This window comes from Neomonachus schauinslandi, chromosome 9, assembly GCF_002201575.2.
Source record: "Neomonachus schauinslandi chromosome 9, ASM220157v2, whole genome shotgun sequence".
NCBI lineage: Eukaryota > Metazoa > Chordata > Mammalia > Carnivora > Phocidae > Neomonachus > Neomonachus schauinslandi.
The window spans coordinates 35,643,347-35,664,576 of NC_058411.1; the positions used below are offsets into that span (position 1 = coordinate 35,643,347).

At 40.8% G+C, this 21,230-nt stretch overlaps 1 protein-coding gene across 2 annotated transcripts in view; it reads left to right on the top strand.

Moving 5' to 3' along the window:
* ESR2 (estrogen receptor 2) overlaps positions 1–21,230 on the top strand; it is a 54,076-nt gene that overhangs the window by 22,257 nt on the left and 10,589 nt on the right. The window contains exons 4-6 of one of the 2 annotated variants that reach the window (XM_021701444.1): positions 1,877–2,176; positions 4,619–4,757; positions 11,600–11,733. In XM_021701444.1, coding sequence (XP_021557119.1) covers positions 1,877–2,176; positions 4,619–4,757; positions 11,600–11,733 — 573 coding nt within the window. The remainder of the gene's footprint in view (positions 1–1,876; positions 2,177–4,618; positions 4,758–11,599; positions 11,734–21,230) is intronic. The other variant, XM_021701445.2, reaches the window with a different exon arrangement.

The following is a 21,230-nucleotide window of genomic DNA, read 5'->3' on the forward strand; positions in this document are numbered from 1 at the left end:
TATGTATATATATGAAACAGAAGAGAAAATCCAGAAGAAGATACTTTTTCAGCACAGAGCTTGAACTCACTACCCTGAGATCAAGACCTGAGCTGAGATCAAGAGTTGGACACTTAACTGACTGAGCCACCTAGGTGCCCCCAGAAGAAGATACTTTTTTTTTTTTTTTTTAAAGATTTTATTTATTTATTTGACAGAGAGAGACACAGCGAGAGAGGGAACACAAGCAGGGGGAGTGGGAGAGGGAGAAGCAGGCCTCCCGCTGAGCAGGGAGCCCGATGTGGGGCTCGATCCCAGGACCCCGGGATCCTGACCTGAGCCGAAGGCAGACGCTTAATGACTGAGCCACCCAGGCGCCCCAAGAAGATACTTTTATATATATTTATTAAATGACAAGGCATTGTATAAAAATCAGTGGGAAAAGCTTGTGCAATAAATGCTACTGGGAAAATTATTCATCCATTTGAAGAACATAACATGAAATATTAATATGACATGATACAAACACACATAAAATTCCAAATAGATTTGAACCACAAAAGTGCTTAAAGAAGATACAAGAAAATATTTGTATAATCTTGATGTGAAACAAAAGACAGGTTTGACTGTGTACTAAACTCTCTTAGGACAATAGATACCATGAGTAAAGTTAAAAGATATATAATAAGACAAATACGGCACATAATAAAAGTTATCTATAGTTACTAGATAAACCTTATAGGTTATTAGGCAGGAAAAGGGCAAAAGAAATAAACAGGCGATATACAAGTAAAAGAAATACAAAGTATGGCAATTATATTAGTCAACCTTGCTACTAATTAAAAGAATACAAAGTAAAATGAGATTGTTTAGTCACTTGTCAGATTAGCAAAGATTAGATATGACTTTTATTGCCCAATGGTGTTATGAGAAAATAAGCCCCTTAAAGTATTGTTTGTATTATAAATTTTAAAATAGTTTTAGAGGGTAACCTATTAATATGTATCAAAATTTTAAGTGTGTATATGCCTTGGTTCAGCAACTTGACTTCTTGAGTTTATTTTAGGGAATGAATTAGATGTGTGTACAAAGATGCATTTTCACTGTACTATGAATACTAGCAAAGAAATTAGGACTAACCTAGATTTCCATTGACAGGGGACACTAGATAAAGTGATGCTATCTTCATAAAACAGAATGCTGTATAGATTTTTAAATTGTATGATGATACATTTTTAATAAAAATAAAAAAGTTAAAAATAGTGTATATATACTGTGATCCAAATTTCACATATGAAATATGGAAAAATAAAAAGCATTAAAACTAAAAGAATTTATGCCAAAATTTGTACTCTTCTATATTTTTCAGATTTTTAAAAAAATTATTGCTTGAAATGTATTTATTTGTACAAATATGTAAAAAGAATACATATGTCTATGTGTAAACACACATACATGCACATAAACATTTTAAGGATATATTTTAAGAGTATATTATTTGATAACTATTTGTAAATATCAGTGTTCGGTTCCTAACTTTTCCCCATGTTTTGTCTGAAGAAAATTCCTAATTCTGTGGTTTGGAAACCGAGGTATGTCAGCACTCTTTAAAAGAAAATAGATTTAGTATCCATAGGTTATCTTGAAATGGAGTCCTAAGTTCATTTGGGCTACTGTCCCTAAAAAGTCATATTTTGATTTTGTTAAAATAGACGCAAATGTAATAATCTTTGGTACTTGCCCCACAGGTTTCAGGAAATAAATTGGGCTTCTGTTGGCAGATACACTGTGAGGATAGACTCAGGTCATTACCTCACTCTTGCCCTGGAGGCTCAGGGAACTTGAACGCTGGGTTGGGGAAGCCACGGGGAAGTACTGTGTTATCTCTCTGGTTTAGGCTCCCGGAGAGAAAGGTGTGGGTACCGTGTTATGCGAAGGCAGAAAAGTTCGGATGAGCAGCTGCACTGCCTGAGCAAAGCCACGAAAAATGGTGGACCTGTGACCCGAGTGAAGGAGCTGCTGCTGAGCGCCCTGAGCCCGGAGCAGCTGGTGCTCACGCTACTGGAGGCGGAGCCGCCCCACGTGCTCGTGAGCCGCCCCAGCACGCCCTTCACCGAGGCCTCCATGATGATGTCCCTGACCAAGCTGGCCGACAAGGAGCTGGTGCACATGATTGGCTGGGCCAAGAAAATTCCAGGTAGAGCTTTCTGGATCTTAGCTTTTCATTTATGGTAGAAAGGCCTGCCCCTAACATTTATAGGGCAAGAGTACAAAATGGAGGTCCACAAATGATGTCTGGTTGTGTAACAATTTGACAGCTTGATTTATAATCTTTAAATGAGATATGTTCTTTCTTACTATCTTGACATACATGCCTTTAGCATGTCTTAGAAGGTCTGGCTTCAACTTAGAGTTCTTGGACTCGTCTGAGTTCTCTACTGGACACGGTAGTGCAAGAAAATGGTATTTGGTGAGACTCCTTCCATGGCTACCTCTCTTCTTTTCCCACCCCAGAACCATCCCACAGGGCCTTGTCCACACCCTATCCTCTGTGGCCACATCTATGCACACGAGCCTGTTGGACACCTCTCATGCTGAGATGTGGTCTGAGAGGGTAGACCCAAGAAAAAAACCCACCCAGACTCTAGAAGTGGGCCAAAAGTGACCATTTGGGCAAGAAATTCTAGGGTCAGGCCAGTTTGTAATATATACCTGAAATACTGCATTGTGCTAAAATTACCACCTCGTTATCATTTGAATCGGTGTTTCTGTGACAGTGAATCTAGAATTCTAACACAGAATGGCAAGCAGCCCATCCTCCTGAAAGGGTTCCTTCATGTGCATATTTACGGTCATCTAAGAATGAAGTCTCTCTCCAGGTTCTAAACCCCTAGGGACAGTTCCCATGGCCTGGAGGCCGCAACCGCTTTAGACGAAGTATAAAGCCTGGAAACTGCTGAGAAGCTGGGTGAGGAGGAGTTGGGGGTGAAGAGCTGTGGGACCCCAGGCCTGGTGTAATAGTATTTCTTGGGTCATTCATTGGCTTGGGCCCATTCCTTCTGAGCTTCCTGCGGATCTTCTGGTTTCTAGTTTTGTTTTGATAGTCTAGATCTTCACCTTAGCCAGAATCATGTTATTTTCTCTGCTCTTTTCATAGGAGACAATACTGAGGCATCTTCCTCTAGCTGTTGCGCTGCACGTATGCCAAACACTGGTGTTCAGGACGCCATGTGGAGAGTGGTGGTGAAATTAATGATCATTGAAGGCCATGCAGCTTCTTTGTGCCATAACAAAACTGAATTCTTGAGCTGCATTAGTCCTTCTTTAAGCCTGGTGTTTTAAACAAATTTTCAGAAAATTTAGGCATCGTCTAAAGGTGTGATTTTCTTTCCTCTCTCGGCAGGTAGTCATTTTCCAAAATTAAAAAAAAAAAAAAAGTAAAATATCACCTAGCCTTGACCTTGTTGGATAGCTGCAAATATAAGAAGCCTAATCTCCTGTGGGCAGGCTTATTGTCTGTAACTGCAAGGGAGGTTGGAACGCATACAATGTTAGGACAGGGTGTGACTTTGGAGAAGGACTGAGCCATCTTTCCATTTGTGACTCCCTCCATTCAGTTCTCCTTTGTGCATGTAGGCGTTATATTGCTCACACTCATGTGCTTCCTGTGCCGTGGTCTCCTCATCTGTAAAATGAGGATGCTGAGGCTGCCTGCAGGGCCTTGTCAGAGGGTAGGCCTTGTTACTCCCATTTCTTCTGTAAGATAATCGACTTAAAAGGAGACTGAGTAACTAGCTAGGATGGGGCTGAGCCGGGATCGTAACCAGAGTCCACTGCACTCCTGGGCCATGTGTTTGGTTAGTTTTTATATTACACTGCCTTCTCTTTTTATCATGGTTTGTGGAGGAAGCACCAGTGATCTCTGCTTTGCTTTTAAAGTGCTCACCTCCCTAGATATTACCTGTTTCTTTCTGATTTTTGGACCAATCCGTGCTGTTAGGTTATCAGGCTATTGGGACCTGCTTCGATTGTTACATTTGCTTTTCAGGATAGAAGAGCCTAGAGACAGCGCTCCTACTCAGAAGAATGATTCTAACACTGAAATTTTAAGCAATCGGAGATATCTTTCATCTGAAGCCTTGACTTTCTGCAGGGGGCTGGTGCTGTTCTCTCTGCATGTCCCGGACTCCCTGCCCCCCCCATTCCCATCCCTCCACCCCTCCCAGCCCCTCTTGTGAACTGGGCCAGACAGGCAGCCTCTGGCTGGCAGCCGACTATTATCTTTCTCAGCAGTGCAGAGGAATTTTTAAAATATGACTAAAAATGATCTGTTCTAGCTTTCTGTTCTTCCCTAGCATTTGTCTGGGGAGCTGTAAGCCCAAGTTAATAGTCCTTTGCAAACCTTAAAAGGAATATGGTCATCTCTAGAAGGCATCCAAGGCTGGACATTGTGAGTTACGTACTCTGAGTTCAAAATTTCCTTCCTTAGGTCAGCATTTAACCACATCTTTAAAATATTGAGTGTTTCCCTATATTGCTTGTGTTTTTATAGCTTGTTAAAACTTGCTCTTCTGTTTTCACAGAAACAGGGAGTTGAGGAGCAGAGTGGATATGTCTCACAGCCTCTTGCTTTCCCTAGGCTTTGTGGAGCTCAGTCTCTACGACCAAGTGCGCCTCTTGGAGAGCTGCTGGATGGAGGTGCTGATGGTGGGGCTGATGTGGCGCTCCATTGACCACCCGGGCAAGCTCATCTTTGCTCCAGACCTCGTTCTGGACAGGTGAGAAAAAAATACATCGTGTTTCCTCTCTGACCTGTTTGAGTCCTGGGTGCCACAATTAAAATCTCACACCTAAAAGGGCAATTAAGAGGATGATAATGTCATGAGCTCCTAATCCAGGTCAAGAACCGGAGAAGGAGAGCATGGGTCCTAGGATTCAGTGTCCTGTGACTCATTCTGACCTGTGGGGCGGCATTTACAGGCCAGGCCATAGCAGGGCCTATATCTTGCAGAAATGTGGCTACTAACTGTACAAGTCAACTTAGATTTTTCTGCATTAAAAATTCCATTTTCAGTTTATAATTTTAAATTGCCCTGCTGTTTGGTTTCCACTTTATAGGGACCGTGTCTATCTCTGTCTAGACAGGTGATAGAATTCTTACAAATCTGCAAAGTTTCTTTTAACGTGCTTTGACTCTAACTGCATATACTCTATAGCATTGTTGACAATAGCAGTGGAAAGAATGGTTATTAAAACCAAATGAAAGGTAATGGAAATTGGGGAAGGATAGTACCAATGCCATCATTCGATTACATTTTGTTTCCTTTTAAAGATGGCACAGAAAAGGAACCTATTTTTTTTTTTTTTTTTTAAGATTTTACCTATTCATTTGAGACACAGAGATAGAGAGCATGAGCAGGGGAAGAGGCAGAGGCAGAGGGAGAAGCAGGCTCCCCGCTGAGCCAGGAGCAGGACGCGGGGCTCGATCCCAGGACCCCGGGACCATGACCCGAGCTGAAGGCAGACGCTTAACCATCTGAGCCACCCAAGTGCCCCAAAAGGAACCCATTTTTAATCGATTCAGGTGAACTCTTCATGGAGGAAGAGCTAGAATATACAACACTCAAAATTTTAGTACAAAAAATAGAACACTTTCTTGTTACATATTTGAGCAGGTTGAAAATCTCGATGGAAATTGATTTCCACGTTCCTTATTTTGAAACAGTTCTAAAGTAGAATGTTCAGTCACATTGGACTCTGTGCACAGAGTAGAAGGATGCCATTATACGGATGGAGAGCATCTGTGCCCAACCCTTGGTATTACTTCTTTGGATCATCAGAAGACCCCTGTGCACATATTACACAGATAAAAAGTGATACCCCAAGATTTTAGCACCCATTCTGCCTGTTGTCCTGGATGACAACGTTGACAAAGAGCACTGTTCTAAGTAACGGAGGTGTTTTGGTGGAGAACGGAGCCTTTGGCAAGAGCTGGAGCTTGGGCTGTGGCAGGAGCAAGCCCAGGTGTTGAACCATGGAAGAAGGTTCTGGAAGTCCAGACCCTTTGGTAGCAATCAAAATAGCCAAGCTATTGCCTATATGCTAGGCACCATCTTATGCACTTGATGTGTTAACTCATTTCATTTTCTTAACAGCCCTTAATGAGTAAGCGCCATTATTATCCCTATTCTTCAGATATGGAAATGGGGGGAGGGTTAGGTAATTTGCCGGCAGTTACAGAGCGGTAAATGCTGGAGCTGGACGCTGGGGCTGGCTGTGAAGTGCATGTTCTTAAATATAACAGTAGTTACCTGTATAACAGGACATGCTGTTCCACTTGGTGTTCAAATGAAGCCACACACACACACACACACACAAATATACACATATAATTCTCCTAGAAGTTAGTGCTAGGAAGAAGTTTCATCCCGTGATTAGTCATTACATTTGCAGACACTGGGATTAAGTTATTTTATTTTTTGTGTTGATTTCTAAATTGATGTCACATTTAATGTTTATGTTCAGTGACTGGTTTTTAGTAGAGTTAACTCTCCTCTTTGTTTGGGTTCTTTAATTCCTGTAAATGTAAGTTACTGTAAATGGACACACATCCTGGACAAATTTTAGGCCTACCTTTTGGTTAAGTAATAGAAGAAAAAAAAAGTAATTTTTCTTACAAATTATTTTAATAGACTCACAGTACTTTTTTTTTTTTTTTTAAAGATTTTATTTATTTATTTGAGACAGAGAGAATGAGAGACAGAGAGCACGAGAGGGAGGAGGGTCAGAGGGAGAAACAGACTCCCCACCGAGCAGGGAGCCCGATGCGGGACTCGATCCCGGGACTCCAGGATCATGACCTGAGCCGAAGGCGGTCGCTTAACCGACTGAGCCACCCAGGCGCCCCTAGACTCACAGTACTTTTTGAAGATTTTATTTGTTTGTTTATTTATTTGAGAGAGAGAGAGAGCAGGGGGAGGAGCAGAAGGAGAGGGACCAGGAGACTCCATGCTAAGTGTGGAGCCTGACATGAGGCCTGATCCCATGATTCTGAGATCACGACCTGAGCCAGAATCAAGAGTCGGATGCTTCACTGACTGAGCCACCCAGCCTCCCCTCACATTACTTTTTATAAATATTTGAAAGTATCGTGTTGTACTGCATACAAATCTAGTATATCTGAGTATAGGAGAGGAGTCTCTGGAGTTGTAAATGCCTTCACATTGAGCTGGCATTTTTGATAGCACCTATCATGGTTATTTTTTGTCGCGATCTCTAGTATTGCCAACACATAAACTTTGTGATGTCTAGAATTTCAAGTCTAAGATAATTCAGTTCCTTCATGCATGTATGATCCAGACGAATATTGTTTTATGTAAACGCGTGTTTCTGGAGGGGTTGCCTATTCAAAAATGCTCTAAATGTTCTTTATTCAGAAAGTCAGAGATTACACATCATAAAAAAGTACTACGAGATTTTTCTGCAACATGAATAAATAATTTGCACAGTGTTTGAAAATCGCTGTCTTTTGGCAGATTGTCCTATGAGAGTTCCTTCCAGTGGTGGTATGACAGTACAAGCTGGTGAATACAACCAAATTAGCTCAGCTGTACAGCCTGAGACAGTAATTGCTGTTGTCCCTCGTTCTTGTTGAGGCTTCTGTGGCGAGAAAACTTGAACCAGTTCAGGATGAGAGCAAAACACCCGGTTACCTCAGCTTATTGCTAAACAAGGTGGTTCTCTCAGTAATCACTAGAGTTACAAATTCATGTGGAGATCTACCACAGAATCTGGGCTTCTGCTCGCTTAAAAAAATCATATATGCGGGGCGCCTGGGTGGCTGAGTCATTAAGCGTCTGCCTTTGGCTCAGGTCATGGTCCCAGGGTCCTGGGATCGAGCCCCGCATCGGGCTCCCTGCTCCAGGGGAAGCCTGCTTCTCCCTCTCCCACTCCCCCTGCTTGTGTTCCCTCTCTCGCTGTGTCTCTCTCTGTCAAATAAATAAATAAAATCTTTAAAAAAAAAAAAAAGTTCAGGGGCGCCTGGGTGGCTCAGTTGTTCAGCGTCTGCCCTCGGCTCAGGTCATGATCCCAGGGTCCTGGGATCGAGCCCCGCGTCGGGCTCCCTGCCCGGCGGGAAGCCTGCTTCTCCCTCTCCCACTCCCCCTGCTTGTGTTCCCTCTCTCGCTGTGTCTCTCTCTGTCAAATAAATAAACAAAATCTTAAAAAAAAAAAAAATCATATACGCTAAGACATTGATGTCCTTGGCATCAATAGGAAACTGTCTTATGTTACATATTAAAAAGTCAGAGGGAGTTTGGATCCGGGTGTGGACCCCATTGTGGACGTTTATGGAATTCCCTGGAATCGTATTGTGAATGTACTGAGTTTGCTTTCACGTTAGCTATTTGTGCATTGAATTTCAAGATTCCCAAAGAATTTTCACTTTAAAATTTCCCTTTTTGTATGTAGGTAATTTCCACGTCAGTTTAATATTTAAGTCCTCTCCGCGTGTTAAGCCTGGAGCCCCCGCACCCCAGTGTCCCCCTCCCCCACCGGAAGTGAACTGTGGTCTACATACGCCCACGTGTGTGCCCCTAGCGCGTATGTATGTAGGCACAAAATAGTGCACCCAAAGCGGTGTCCACTCGTTCAACATTTTGTCCTTGGTATCAAACAGAAGCTTTTCCTTTTATAAAGGAGTGGTTATCACATAATAAGACATTCCACATGTACTTACTAATTTTATTTTTGCTTAGCCCTAGTTTATGGACAAATGCCGTGCAAAAGTTAAGCTTCTGGGAGCGGGTTGGTTTGATTATAGATTGTTTCGATATTTTAACATTGAAATCATGTGTCCTCTCTCTTTAATTAAAATCTTTTAATCTTATCCTAATTTCTTACTCCTAATTCAGTTTCATTCTGTAGTTATGAAATAAGTGTAATAGATCTCATTAATGTGTTATTTAAACTCTTTTCAGGCAGAACTGTATTAGGGTGTCATTTATGAGGTATTGTACCTTATTTCCTATATTTTTCATTTCTTTCCTAAAAAAATATATTTGGTTTCTCTAGCCTTTGAAGTGAGTAAAAATATTCTAACCATGCCAACCCTTGAATGAAGTGGTTGGCTATCACACCTCTGGTAAAAGCAATCAGACTTCGTTCTTTAGAATTAGTTTAGAGATTCACTTTTTCCATGAGGTACGCATGTTCTGATTATTGTGAGTTAGAGCATTTCTCAGGGCTTAGGATGCTCTAGAATATAAACTCTCCCTCCATTTTTGAAATATGAATTTACATTTAAAATGGCATGCATTTCAAGGAGGAAATGCTACTAATTTCAATACGCAGGGATGTGTTTTTTGGTACAAGTGGCAACCTCTGCAAAATAGGGTTGATTTCAGATGAATCCTCTTATACTATTTGGGGAGCAGGGTGTGTGCGTGTGCATGTGCGTGCATGTGTGTACATGTGCACCTACATGTTCATGACCCCACCTCTGACTGAATCTCACAGAAAAGTAAAGAGCCAAACTATTAAACAATCAATGCAGGACTTGGTGGGCTTTTGATTTTTGTCCCCAGAGATACTTTATTTATTTATTTTTTTAAGATTTTATTTTTAAGTAATCTCTATACCCACTGTGGGGCTCAAACTTACAGCCCTGAGATCAAGAGTCGCATGCTCTACGGATTGAGTCAGCCAGGTGCCCCCCCCGGCCCCAAGATATTTTAGAACCAGCTTTTCTCGGTGTCAGATGTCCTCAAGCCCAACAATGACAATTTTCAGTAATTAATTGTCCCCAAGCACAGTGATTTGATTATGCGGCATGGGGGGCATTTGGTGCACAGGTATTTCTTGTGCATCTGCTATGTGCACAGCATACGTTGTCCTCACTGGGCACTTGCCACAGGCTGCCTGGGACAGCCCGGAGCAGAGGAGGTGGGGAGGACAGGACTTGAGGAAGGTTGGCGGTTTCCTACGGGTTTCGGCACCCCTCGCCCAGGGCTCTGATTCTCCAAGGTAGCCTTTCTCTGTGAGTGACTTCCAGGGGGGCATTGGTGTTTTATCACTTAACCTGTGCATTTTCAGAAAGCCTCAGGTGGTTGCAGAAGTTACCAGTTTTGTTTGGAACTCACAATTTTCTTGCTGGTAGCTTTGTGTAGGTGAGTCTGGGGGGGGGGTGGCGGGGGCGTTGAATGCTATGGGACGCAGGGTCCTGGCAAGCTGCTGCCCTCACAGAGAACCCGGTCGGAAAGGCTGCACCAGCATCGTGGTTCCCACTGGTGTCCGCTGGGTTCCACAGAGACCCTTTCCCCAGCCGCCACCATCACTAGAAATGTCCTGGCTTGGGGCTGGGGGAAGGAAGGAGTGGAGCAGCCAGTTCTCTAAAGATCTCAGGTCCCCTTCAGGGGCTGCGGGGGAGACTAAAGATGAAACTGGCAGACGCCCACTGCTGCCAGGCTCTCCTTCATCCTGCACTGCAGGTGTTGAGACGCAAATGAGTTTCAAGGCAAAATCATCTAACTGCTTGTCAAGGGCTTCCAAGGACTACGACTGATGACAATAGAAGTTTTTTGGGGGAGCAGTGAGGCAGAATAATGTGTGTCTGGCTGGAGTGAATTGAAGCTGGTATTTTCTAAATACAGTTCAAGTAATTTCCTTCAAAAGTATGCATAAAAATTCATTTCTGTGAGTGTTCAAAAGAATTTTGATTATATGGTTCAAAGTTTGTCTAAAAGTTTTGCTTAAAAATAATCTTTGGCAAGTCAAAAATGTTCATGTCTCCCTTTCTACCTTCCTTTCCTCGTTCTAATCCGTCTCCTCTAATTGTGATTTCTTGGTGTATCAGACTAGCTTTTTTTCTTTTTTTAAAGATTTTATTTATTTATCTGACAGAGAGAGACACAGCGAGAGAGAGGGAATCCAAGCAGGGGGAGCGGGAGAGGGAGAAGCAGGCTTCCCGCCGAGCAGGGAGCCGGATGCGGGGCTCAATCCCCGGACCCTGGGATCATGACCTGAGCCGAAGGCAGAATCTTAATGACTGAGCCACCCAGGCGCCCCCAGACTAGCTTTTTTTCAAGTTATGTTAAATGTCTCTTAGTTGCCTCACCAGTTTCTAAATGACCACCGGGGAGTGAGTTAAGCCGTAGATGTGAAGGTTGTTTCTTCTTAGGGCATTTGCTTCGGTAAACATTCAGTCTTCCTCATTAGCACTTCAGAGTCTTCTGATGGGAACATGGAATGTCTCATTTTAGCAATATGTGTCATAACTCTGGCTGGTTGGCTGAAATGGTTTAGATTGAAAATAATCAACAGAAATGGTATTCCGTTAAAGAAAACATTTGGTGAACAGGTAGAAGGGAAGTGTATTTCCAATGCACATTTTTGCCTAAATAGTATTTATTCAAATGTTTGCTTTTGGAATTTAGGGAAAGTTCCCTGTCCTCTCTATATGAAGATAATCCTAATAATTTCGTGTCACTGGAGGTGCTTTCATTACCATTTTGTTAAAGGATGTACAAGATGAAATTTGAGATTAACAAGAAAATACTCCTTATTACTTTTGATGGTTGCCTAGTGCTGCATGTTTCTTAAATTTCCAAATGAACTTTTGTAGGGATGAGGGGAAATGCGTAGAAGGAATTCTGGAAATCTTCGACATGCTCTTGGCAACAACTTCAAGGTTCCGTGAGTTAAAACTCCAACACAAAGAGTATCTCTGTGTCAAGGCCATGGTCCTCCTCAACTCCAGTAAGTAGCCACACAGCTGGGCTGTGTTTTATGGGGGAGAGTTGCTGTTTCTAGAACTGGCATAGAATGAAGAACAGCACTGAACTTATTTTACTTAAGAAGGGGAAATGGCTTTCTTTCTGACTTCTGTTTCATTTTATAGGGATTTAAAGTGTAGTTAACTTTTGGTAACTTGAAAATAAATTATTCACTGACTGAATTTCTGGCAGTAATTTAAAAAGCGGCTCAAGCCACTTTGCTGGAAAAGAAAAAAATGAACTTTAAAATACTTACTTTGCAGCCTTTGTTCATTGTTTATACAGGCATGGTTGATGTGCATTTATATTTACTGCTTTGCTTTTTCAGACTCATTCATTCATTGATTTCATTTATTCATTTGGTAAAGACATTGAAGATACAGTCCTGCCTTCCAGTAGTTCATAGTGTAGGGAGGAAGAGGGAGAAAACAAATCATTGAAAAGAATGATCAGTGGTCTAATAGAGTATGTACAGAGGACTGTGGGAAAGCAGCAGAGACGCTGGAGTGGTTGCAGAAGGAAACGGTGTTGGAGCGCGTCTTCAGGGATGGGCATACATTATGCAGACGGTGCGGGAGAAGAGCAGAGGGAGGTGCGCACGGTCGAGGAGGGCCGTGCTGTGCCAGAGATTACACTGCACACCTGGGCCGAGAACCACCCCTCAGGGCACCGAGCAGCCTAGAAGAGGTGCAGGCGGGGGAGCGTCATGGACAGATAGGTGTTCCATCAAGGTCACTCTGGCGTCCATGTGGAGGATTGGCTGGAGAGGGGAGAGACAGAGGCAGGGGCCCAGGACAGTGAGAGCCTGGACTGACTTGGTGCGCAGGACCAGGGAGGAAGGGCCGGACCCGAACGAAACACAGGGCTTGGAGGTGGGAAATGAGGGAGGTGTCGACGATACAAGTGAGTGTTGTAGCATTGCTGCTCTTTTCTTATATATAAGTAATACCTGGTTGTTGTAAACATCCAAACAAGAGAGAAACATATAAGGGAGAAAAAAATCACCAGGATTCTCCCCTGTGCCTGGGCAAGATGACCACCATAACTTTGGTGACCAATCTTTAACAGCTCTCTGTAGATAGATGGACAGACAGACAGCTCTTGATAGATATAGGTAGGTAGACAGGTAGATAGACACGGGTGTAGGTAGGTAGGTAGGTAGATATATGCACACACACATACTTATAGAGAGAGATACCCAGGCACACGCAGGCTTGTATGTGTCATTTTACATAAACGGTCTGGCAGCTTATGTTAGAAAATATAAAGACTTTGAAAGAGGCTTGCTTTGATCTCATTACTTGATTGAACCTTCCACCCCAACACCAAGTAGCTAATCTTGCCGGAGGATAGACTTCATACCTTCTTCTATCTAATAATCTTATAAAATAATACCTCACCTTCAATATCCACAAAGATAAGCTTTCTCCTCCTCCCCCATTTAAAAATTGGGATACATAATATACAAATACTTCTCTGTGTCTTCCTTTTTTACTTTTCAAAATGCTGTGAAATACCTCCAGGTCAACTAGGAGAGATCTAACTCAATCTTTTGAGTGAGGACATTGTCTAAATTGTTCAACCATTTCCTTATTGATGGACCTTTACTTAATCACAGGGTTTTTTTTTTTTTTTGACATTATAAACATTGCTGCAATAAATACAATGGTGCTATTTTGTACACATTTCTAAGTTTCTATGTAGTGTTCACACTGTTCAGTTTACTGTCTACCTGGTATTTGGTCCAGCTGCTATCCCCAGTGTTAATTGCTTTGCTTAGCTATTTACTCTTGTTGGTTGATTTCTTTTGAAATGATATGTATATGCAAGTTTTAATCCTCAACTGATGACTTACAGCTAACTTCATTTGGGCATCGTATGGGGCTTTACTACGTAGATTTTATCCAACCTTAGAACTTTCATGTTAGAAACAATAGGAATCTGTGGGATCGTATCATGCTGCTTTATTTTAAATCAGACAGAGCAGCAGTTCCTGAGGCTAAAACTCAGTGCAGATCCTGTGGCTACATTTTGGGACCAGTTGACCTCTCCTTCTGTAGCCTATACTTTTCTGTGTGTCTAACACCCCCATGTACTCTTGGACATTGGCACTAGATTTGATGAAGGGGAAAGGGAAACAGTGCTTCTCAAGCTATTTGTGGTGAAGGATCAGGTCTCTCTTTTTTAATTTCCAAATTATTATAGACAGTTACTTTTATAAAATATAATAAAAATAAATTACTAGAAAAAATGAAGTAAAAGTGCAAAATACAAGTGCTAGTTTTTTGTTATTACATTAAATTGATTTAAAATTACTCTGTCATTTGCTGTAAGAGTTTCCCAGTGTCTGCCCTCAATCCCTACTTATCTCTGTGGACTGGTACATACCGCACTTTGAGTAGCCCTGGTATAGAGCATGGAGATAGATGGCTGGGTCTGGGGTAAGTCTTGACGGAGGGGGGAGGGTGGAACGAAGAAGGCATCTGAAGGTCATGAGAGGTACAGAGACCCTGTAGACAACCTTTGGGTACTGCCAAGTTGGGTTTTAATCTGGCCCTACCTGCCTGGCAGGACATTTTCCTTAGACCCCATGCACTCTCGACCCCAGCTCAGGAAAACAATTTGTGAATAGAAATGGTCAATTGTTGAGCAAATGAAAATTGTAGGGAAAGCCAAGAAGATTCCTAAATGCTCTGGGACTTCTGGCACCTTCTTGATATTTGTTCCCATTCACCTTTTACAACATAATACAAGGGCCGAGCTTACTTCAGTGATTAAAGTGATGTCCCACTGAGACATTTGAAAGTGATCATGGAAGAAAATCAACTTTTCCTGGTCTCTTTGAACCCACCTACAGACCTTACTTCACATGTGTGCTGCCATTTCTGCCTCTCTTAAAGGGGGATTTGCTTGAAAAGTGCATTCCCACCTTGGCCTCGGAGGATCATCAAATGCTGGATTATGGGGCTTCTCTTACTTTCAGAAATAATTTGGAACTCTTTTCTGTACAGCTAAGTGCTCCTTGGAAAGCCATTTGCTTCTTGTTACAACACTTGCAGTATAAAGCCTTCTGTTTGGCAAGGCTCCTTACCGTCAGTTTAGCCTCCGAGACATCATATTGTGTTGTGAAAGCTAGAAGCATCATCTGTGCAAATGGGAGAGACTAAGGCTATGGTGTTCCTCCTGCAGCATCTGACAGAACTGCCCGTAGTAAGAGAATTACAGAGGGTGAGTCAGGCATGTGAGGTAATTACCACTTGTGGTGGTAAATTGAGTAGAATTTGTTTACAGTAAATCTCCATTTAGGAAATCTTCTTTTAACAAAGTTCCTTTCTCACTTGGTAGTCATAACAGTTGTCAAATGGGTTTAGGAAAATGGGATTCTGTTTCTATTGGAAAATTTCCCCTGTCAGGAGAGAGGGGTCTTTTCTGTGCTAGGTTTTAGACATTTGAAGATGTGGGCATTTGTTGTTGTTGTTGTTCTGGATTATTTATAGCATTACATTAAAAATAGGGACAGAATCTACTTTCCCACCTTAAAGAAAAAAAGAAAAACTAGAGAATGTACAAAATAGACATTGGACATTGGACAACAAACCACACAGGACAGCCCCAAGAGAAGGGACACAGAATGAACCCTTTGATCATCCAGTTTACTACGTAGAACCAACTTCCAGGTTCCATAGGGAGAGGTAAGCCAAATAGACACCGGTGGTCTCTCTGCACTGGGAAGACAGAGTTGTGAATTTGGGGAGGCCAACGCAGCTGGGATTTGCAGGGGAGGAGACTACTGGTGACGGAAGAGCTGGACGCAGAGGCTTTGCGGATCTGTAGCAGATGCCCTTCAAGTCTTCAGCTGAGCACTAATCTCATGCTTATAAAGATACTTAACCAAGGACGGCAAAAGAGCCATCAGAAAGGAGCAGGCAGAATAATCCCTAGCATTCACACAGGGCCAGGAATAGTTCATGTTCTCACAGCCAGAGGAAAAACCTTGTAATATACTGGATACTGGGTGTAGTGCCCAGAAAGTAATTGTGTTGGTAGTGAGGTAAACTTAGCCCTAGACTAAAGGCTGCTCTGGTCCTACCAAACGTAACTTAAAAGCAAGCCTGAAGGATCAAACTCATTGTCAAGTAACTTAACTGCATCACAGAACAAAGTTCAAGAATATTTAAAAGAATACAAGAGGGCGCCTGGGTGGCTCACTTGGTTAAGCGACTGCCTTCGGCTCAGGTCATGATCCTGGAATCCCTGGATCGAGTCCCGCATCGGGCTCCCTGCTTGGCAGGGAGTCTGCTTCTCCCTCTCCCGCTCCCCCCTCTTGTTCTCTCTCTCTCTCTCACTCTCCCTCTCAAATAAATAATAAAATCTTTAAAAAAAAAAAAAGAATACAAGAATATCCAGTACCCAACCAGGTAAAACTTGCAATGTCTTATAACCAATCAAAAGTTAGCAAGCATGTGGAGAAGCAGAAAACATGACCTATAATGAGGAGAAAAACCAATAAATTAGAAAAGACCCCCAAATGATACAGATGATAGAACTAGTATATAAGAACATTAAAACAATAGTAACGATACTTACTCTAACTACTTTCCATAAGTCTAAGAGGTAGAGGAAAGCATGAGCTGATTTAGGGGAGACCTGGAAAATATGAAACGTGCACAAACTGAAATTCAAAATATGAAAATTCTGTCTCCATGGGGTTTATATCTGTCTTATAAGGTGGAAGAGGGACAGTAAAATATCCTTGTGGGTTGCAGCTAAAGCAAAAGTTTGCAGGAAATTTATAGCCCTCGAGGCCCATATTAGAATAAAAGTAAGGTCTCAAATTAATGACTTTAGCTTCCAACCTTAAGAAAACTAGGAAAAGAAGAGCAAATGAAACCCCAAGTAAGCAGAAGAAAAGAAATGATAGATTAGGGTGGAAATCAATGGAACAGAAAAATGGGGAACAACAGAAATCAAGGAAACCAAAAGCTGATTTTTTTTTGAGAAAAATAAAACTGATAAGCCTCTAGGTAAACTAGTCAGAATAAAGGAAGACACACATTATTAATATCAGGTTACATTACTATTCTGAAGATATTAAAAGGAATAAGGAGGTCATACCATGAACAACTATGCCGATACATTTGAATACTTAGATGAAATGGAAAAATTCCTTAAAAGACTAAATTACTGAAGCTCACTCAGGAAGAAATTTAAAAATCCTGAATAGCCATATATTTATTAAAGAAATTGAATTTGCAGTTAAAAATCTTCCCACAAAGAAAACTCCAGGCCCAGATGGTTTTTCTGGGAGAATGCTACCAAACATTTAAGGAATAAATAACCATTTTTTAATTTTTCTTAAGTTTATTAGTTTTATTTTTAAATTTTAATTCCAGTATAGTTACATACAGTGTTATATTAGTTTCAGGTGTACAGTATAGTGATTCAACACTTCTATACATTACTCAGTGCTCATCAGGACAAGTGCACTCCTTAATTCCCCATCACCTATTTCTCCCATTCCCTCACCCACCTCCCCTCTGGTGGCCATCAGGTGTCTATAGTTAAGAGTCTGTTTCTTGGTTTCTCTTTTTCCTTTGTTCATTTGTTATGTTAACTTCCACATATAAATGAAATCATATGGTATTCGTCTTTCTGACTTACTTCGCTTAGCATTATACTTTCTAGCTCCATCTATGTTGGTTGAAATGGCAAGCTTTCATTCTTTTTTATGGCTGAGTAATATTCCAGTGTATATGTATACCACACCTTCTTTATCCATTCATCTTTCAGTGGATATGTGGACTGCTTTCATAATTTGGTTATTGTAAATAATGTTGCAATAAACATAGAGGTGCTCGTATCCCTTTGAATGAGTGTTTTTGTATTCTTTGGGTAAATATTCAGTAGTGTAATTACCAGACTGTAGGGTAGTTCTATTTTTAAACTTTTGAGGAACCTCCATACTGTAGTCTACAGTGGTTGCCCAGTTTGCATTGCCACCAGCAGTGCAAGAGGGTTCCTTTTTCTCCACATCCTTGCCAACACTTACTGTTTCTTATGTTGTTGATTTTAGCCATTCTAACAGGTGTGAGGTGATACCTCATTATAGTTTTGTTTTGCATTTCCCTGATGATTAGCGATGATGAGCATCTTTTCATGTGTCTATATATCTATTTTCTTTGGAAAAATGTCTGCTCATGTCTTCTGCCTATTTTTAAATTAGATGATTTGTTTTTTTGTGTGTTGAGTTGTGTAAGTTCTTTATATATTTTGGGTAGTAAACCTTTGTCAGATATGTCATTTGTAAATATCTTCCCCACTCAGTAGGTTGCCTTTTAGTTTTGTTGATTGTTTCCTTTGCTGTGCAAAAGGTTTTTATTTTGATGTAGTCCCAATAGTTTTTTTTGCTTTTGTTTCCATTGCCTCAGGAGACATATTTAGACAGATGTTGCTACAGCCAATGTCAGAGAAATTACTGCCTGTGCTCTCTTCTAGGATTTTTTTTTTTAAGATTTTTTTTTTTTAAAGATTTTATTTATTTATTCATGAGAGAGAGAGAGAGAAGCAGAGGGAGAAACAGGCTCCCAAGGAGCAGGGAGCCCGATGTGGGACTCGATCCCAGGACCCTGGGATCATGACCTGAGCCGAAGGCAGACGCTTAACCATCTGAGCCACCCAGGCGCCCTCTTCTAGGATTTTTATGGTTGCATGTTTCACATTTAGTTCTTTAACCCATTTTGAGTTTATTTTTGTGTATGGTATAAGGAAGTGGTCCAGTTTCATTCTTTTGTGTGTCATTGTCCAGTTCTCCCAGAACTATTTGTTGAAGAGACTTTTTCCCATTGAATACTTATTCCGCCTTTGTCAAAGATTAATTGGCTATATAATTGTGGGTTTATTTCTGGGTTTTCTATTCTGTTCCACTGATCTGTGTGTCTGTTTTTATGCCAGTACTATACTGTTTTGATTACTACAGTTTCATAATATAACTTAAAGTCTAGAATTGTGATACTTCCGGTTTTGTTTTTCTTTTTCAAGATTGCTTTGACTATTTGGGATCTTTTGTGGATTGTTTGTTCTACTTTTGTGAAAAATGCTGTTGATATGTTGATAGGGATTGCATTAAATCTGTAGATTGCTTTGGGTAGTATAGACTTTTTAAAAAAAGATTTATTTATTTGAGAGAGAGAGGGAGAGAACATGCATGCGGGTGGAGGGGCAGTGGGAGAGAGAGAATCTCAAGCAGACTCCCTGCTGAGTACAGAGCCTGACACAGGGCTCGATCCTACTACCCTGAAATCATGACCCAAGCTGAAATTAAGAGTCGGTTGCCCACCTGACTGAACCACCCAGGCACCCCTGGGTAGTATAGACTTTTTAACAATTCTTCCAATCCATGAACATGGAATGTCTTTCCATGGAATTTCTTTGTGTTGTCTTCAATTTCTTTCATCAGTGTTTTATAGTTTTCAAAGTCCAGGTCTTTCACCTCTCTAACTAAATTTATTCCTAGATATTTTATTATTTGTGGTACAATTATAAATGGGATTGTTCTCTTAATTTCTCCTTCTGCTTCATTATTGGTGTATAGAAATACAACAGATTTCTGTACATTAATTTTGCATCCTGTGACTTTACTGAATTCATTGATCAATTCTAGTAGATTTTTGGTGGCATCTTTAGGGTTTTCTGTATATAGCATCATGTCATTTGCAAGTAGTGGAAGTTTTATTCCTTCCTTACCAATTTGGATGCCTTTTATTACTTTTTCTTGTCTGATTGCTGTGGCTAGGACTTCCAGTACTATGTTGAATAAAAGTGGTGAGAATGGACATCCTTGTCATGTTCTGACCTTATGGGAAAATCTCTCAGATTTCCTCCATTAAGGATGATGTTAGCTGTGGGTTTTTCATATAAGGCCCTTATTATGTTGAGATATGTTCCCTCTAAACCTACTTTGTTGAGGGTTTTTTTGTCCAGTGCTTTTTCTGCATCTACTGAAATGATCATATGGGTTTTTTTTTTTTTTTAAGATTTTATTTATTTATTAGAGAGAGACACAGCGAGAGAGGGAACACAAGCAGGGGGAGTGGGAGAGGGAGAAGCAGGCCTCCCGCGGAGCAGGGAGCCCGATGTGGGGCTCGATCCCAGGACTCTGGGATCATGACCTGAGCCGAAGGCAGACGCTTAACGACTGAGCCACCCAGGCGCCCTGATCATATGGTTTTTATCCTTTCTCTTATTGATGTGATGCATCATGTTGATTGTTTTGTGAATATTGAACCACTTTGTATCCTAGGAATAAATCTCCTTGATCATGGCAAATGATTTTTTTTAATGTATGGTTGGATTCAGTTTGCTAGTATTTTGATGAGGATTTTTGCATTTTGTTGGGGATTTTTACATTTATGTTCATCTGAGATATTCACCCGTAGTTCTCTTTTTTTGTAAAGTCTTTATCTGATTTGGGTATCAGGGTAATGCTTATAGAATGAATTTGGAAGTTTTCCTTCCTCTTCTATTTTCTTGGAATAGTTTGAGAAAAATAGGTATTAAATCTTTTAAAAATGTTTGATAGAATTTGCCTGTGAAGCTTTCTGGTCCTGGACTTTTGTTTGTTGGGAGTTTTTGGATTACTGATTTAATTTCATTGCTGGTAATCAGTCTGTTCAAATTTTATATTTCTTCTTTTTTTTTTTTTTTTTTTTTTTTAAAGATTTTATTTATTTGAGAGAGAGAATGAGATAGAGCATGAGAGGGGGGAGGGTCAGAGGGAGAAGCAGACTCCCTGCTGAGCAGGGAGCCCGATGCGGGACTCGATCCTGGGACTCCAGGATCATGACCTGAGCCGAAGGCAGTCACTTAACCAACTGAGCCACCCAGGCGCCCTATATTTCTTCTTGCTTCAGTTTTGGTAGATTATATGTTTCTAGGAATTTATTCATTTCTTCTAGGTTGTCTAATTTGTTGGCATATAACTTTTCATAATATTCTCTTATAATTGTGTTTCTGTGATGTCAGTTTTTATTTCTTCTCTTTCATTTGTGATTTTGGTTATTTGAGTCCTCTCTCCTTTTTGATGAGTCTGACTAGAGTTTTATCAGTTTTACTGATTTTTTTTTTTCAAAGAACCAGCTGCTGGTTTCATTGATTTGATCTATTGTTTTCTTTTGTTTTTAGTTTCGGTATCATTTAATTCTGCTCTAATCTTTATTATTTCCTTCCTTCTGCTAATTTGGCGTTTTCTTTGTTGTTCTTTTTCTAGCTCCTTTAGGTGTAAGGTTAGGTTGTTTCTTTGAGATTTTTCTTGTTTCTTGAGGTACACCTATTTTGCTATAAACTTTCATTTTAGAACTGCTTTTGCTGAATCCCAAAGATTTTAGATCATTGTGTTTTCATTTTCATTTGTACCCATGTAATTTTGATTTCTTCTTTGATTTCATGGTTGACTTGTTCATTGCTTAGTAACATGTTATTTAA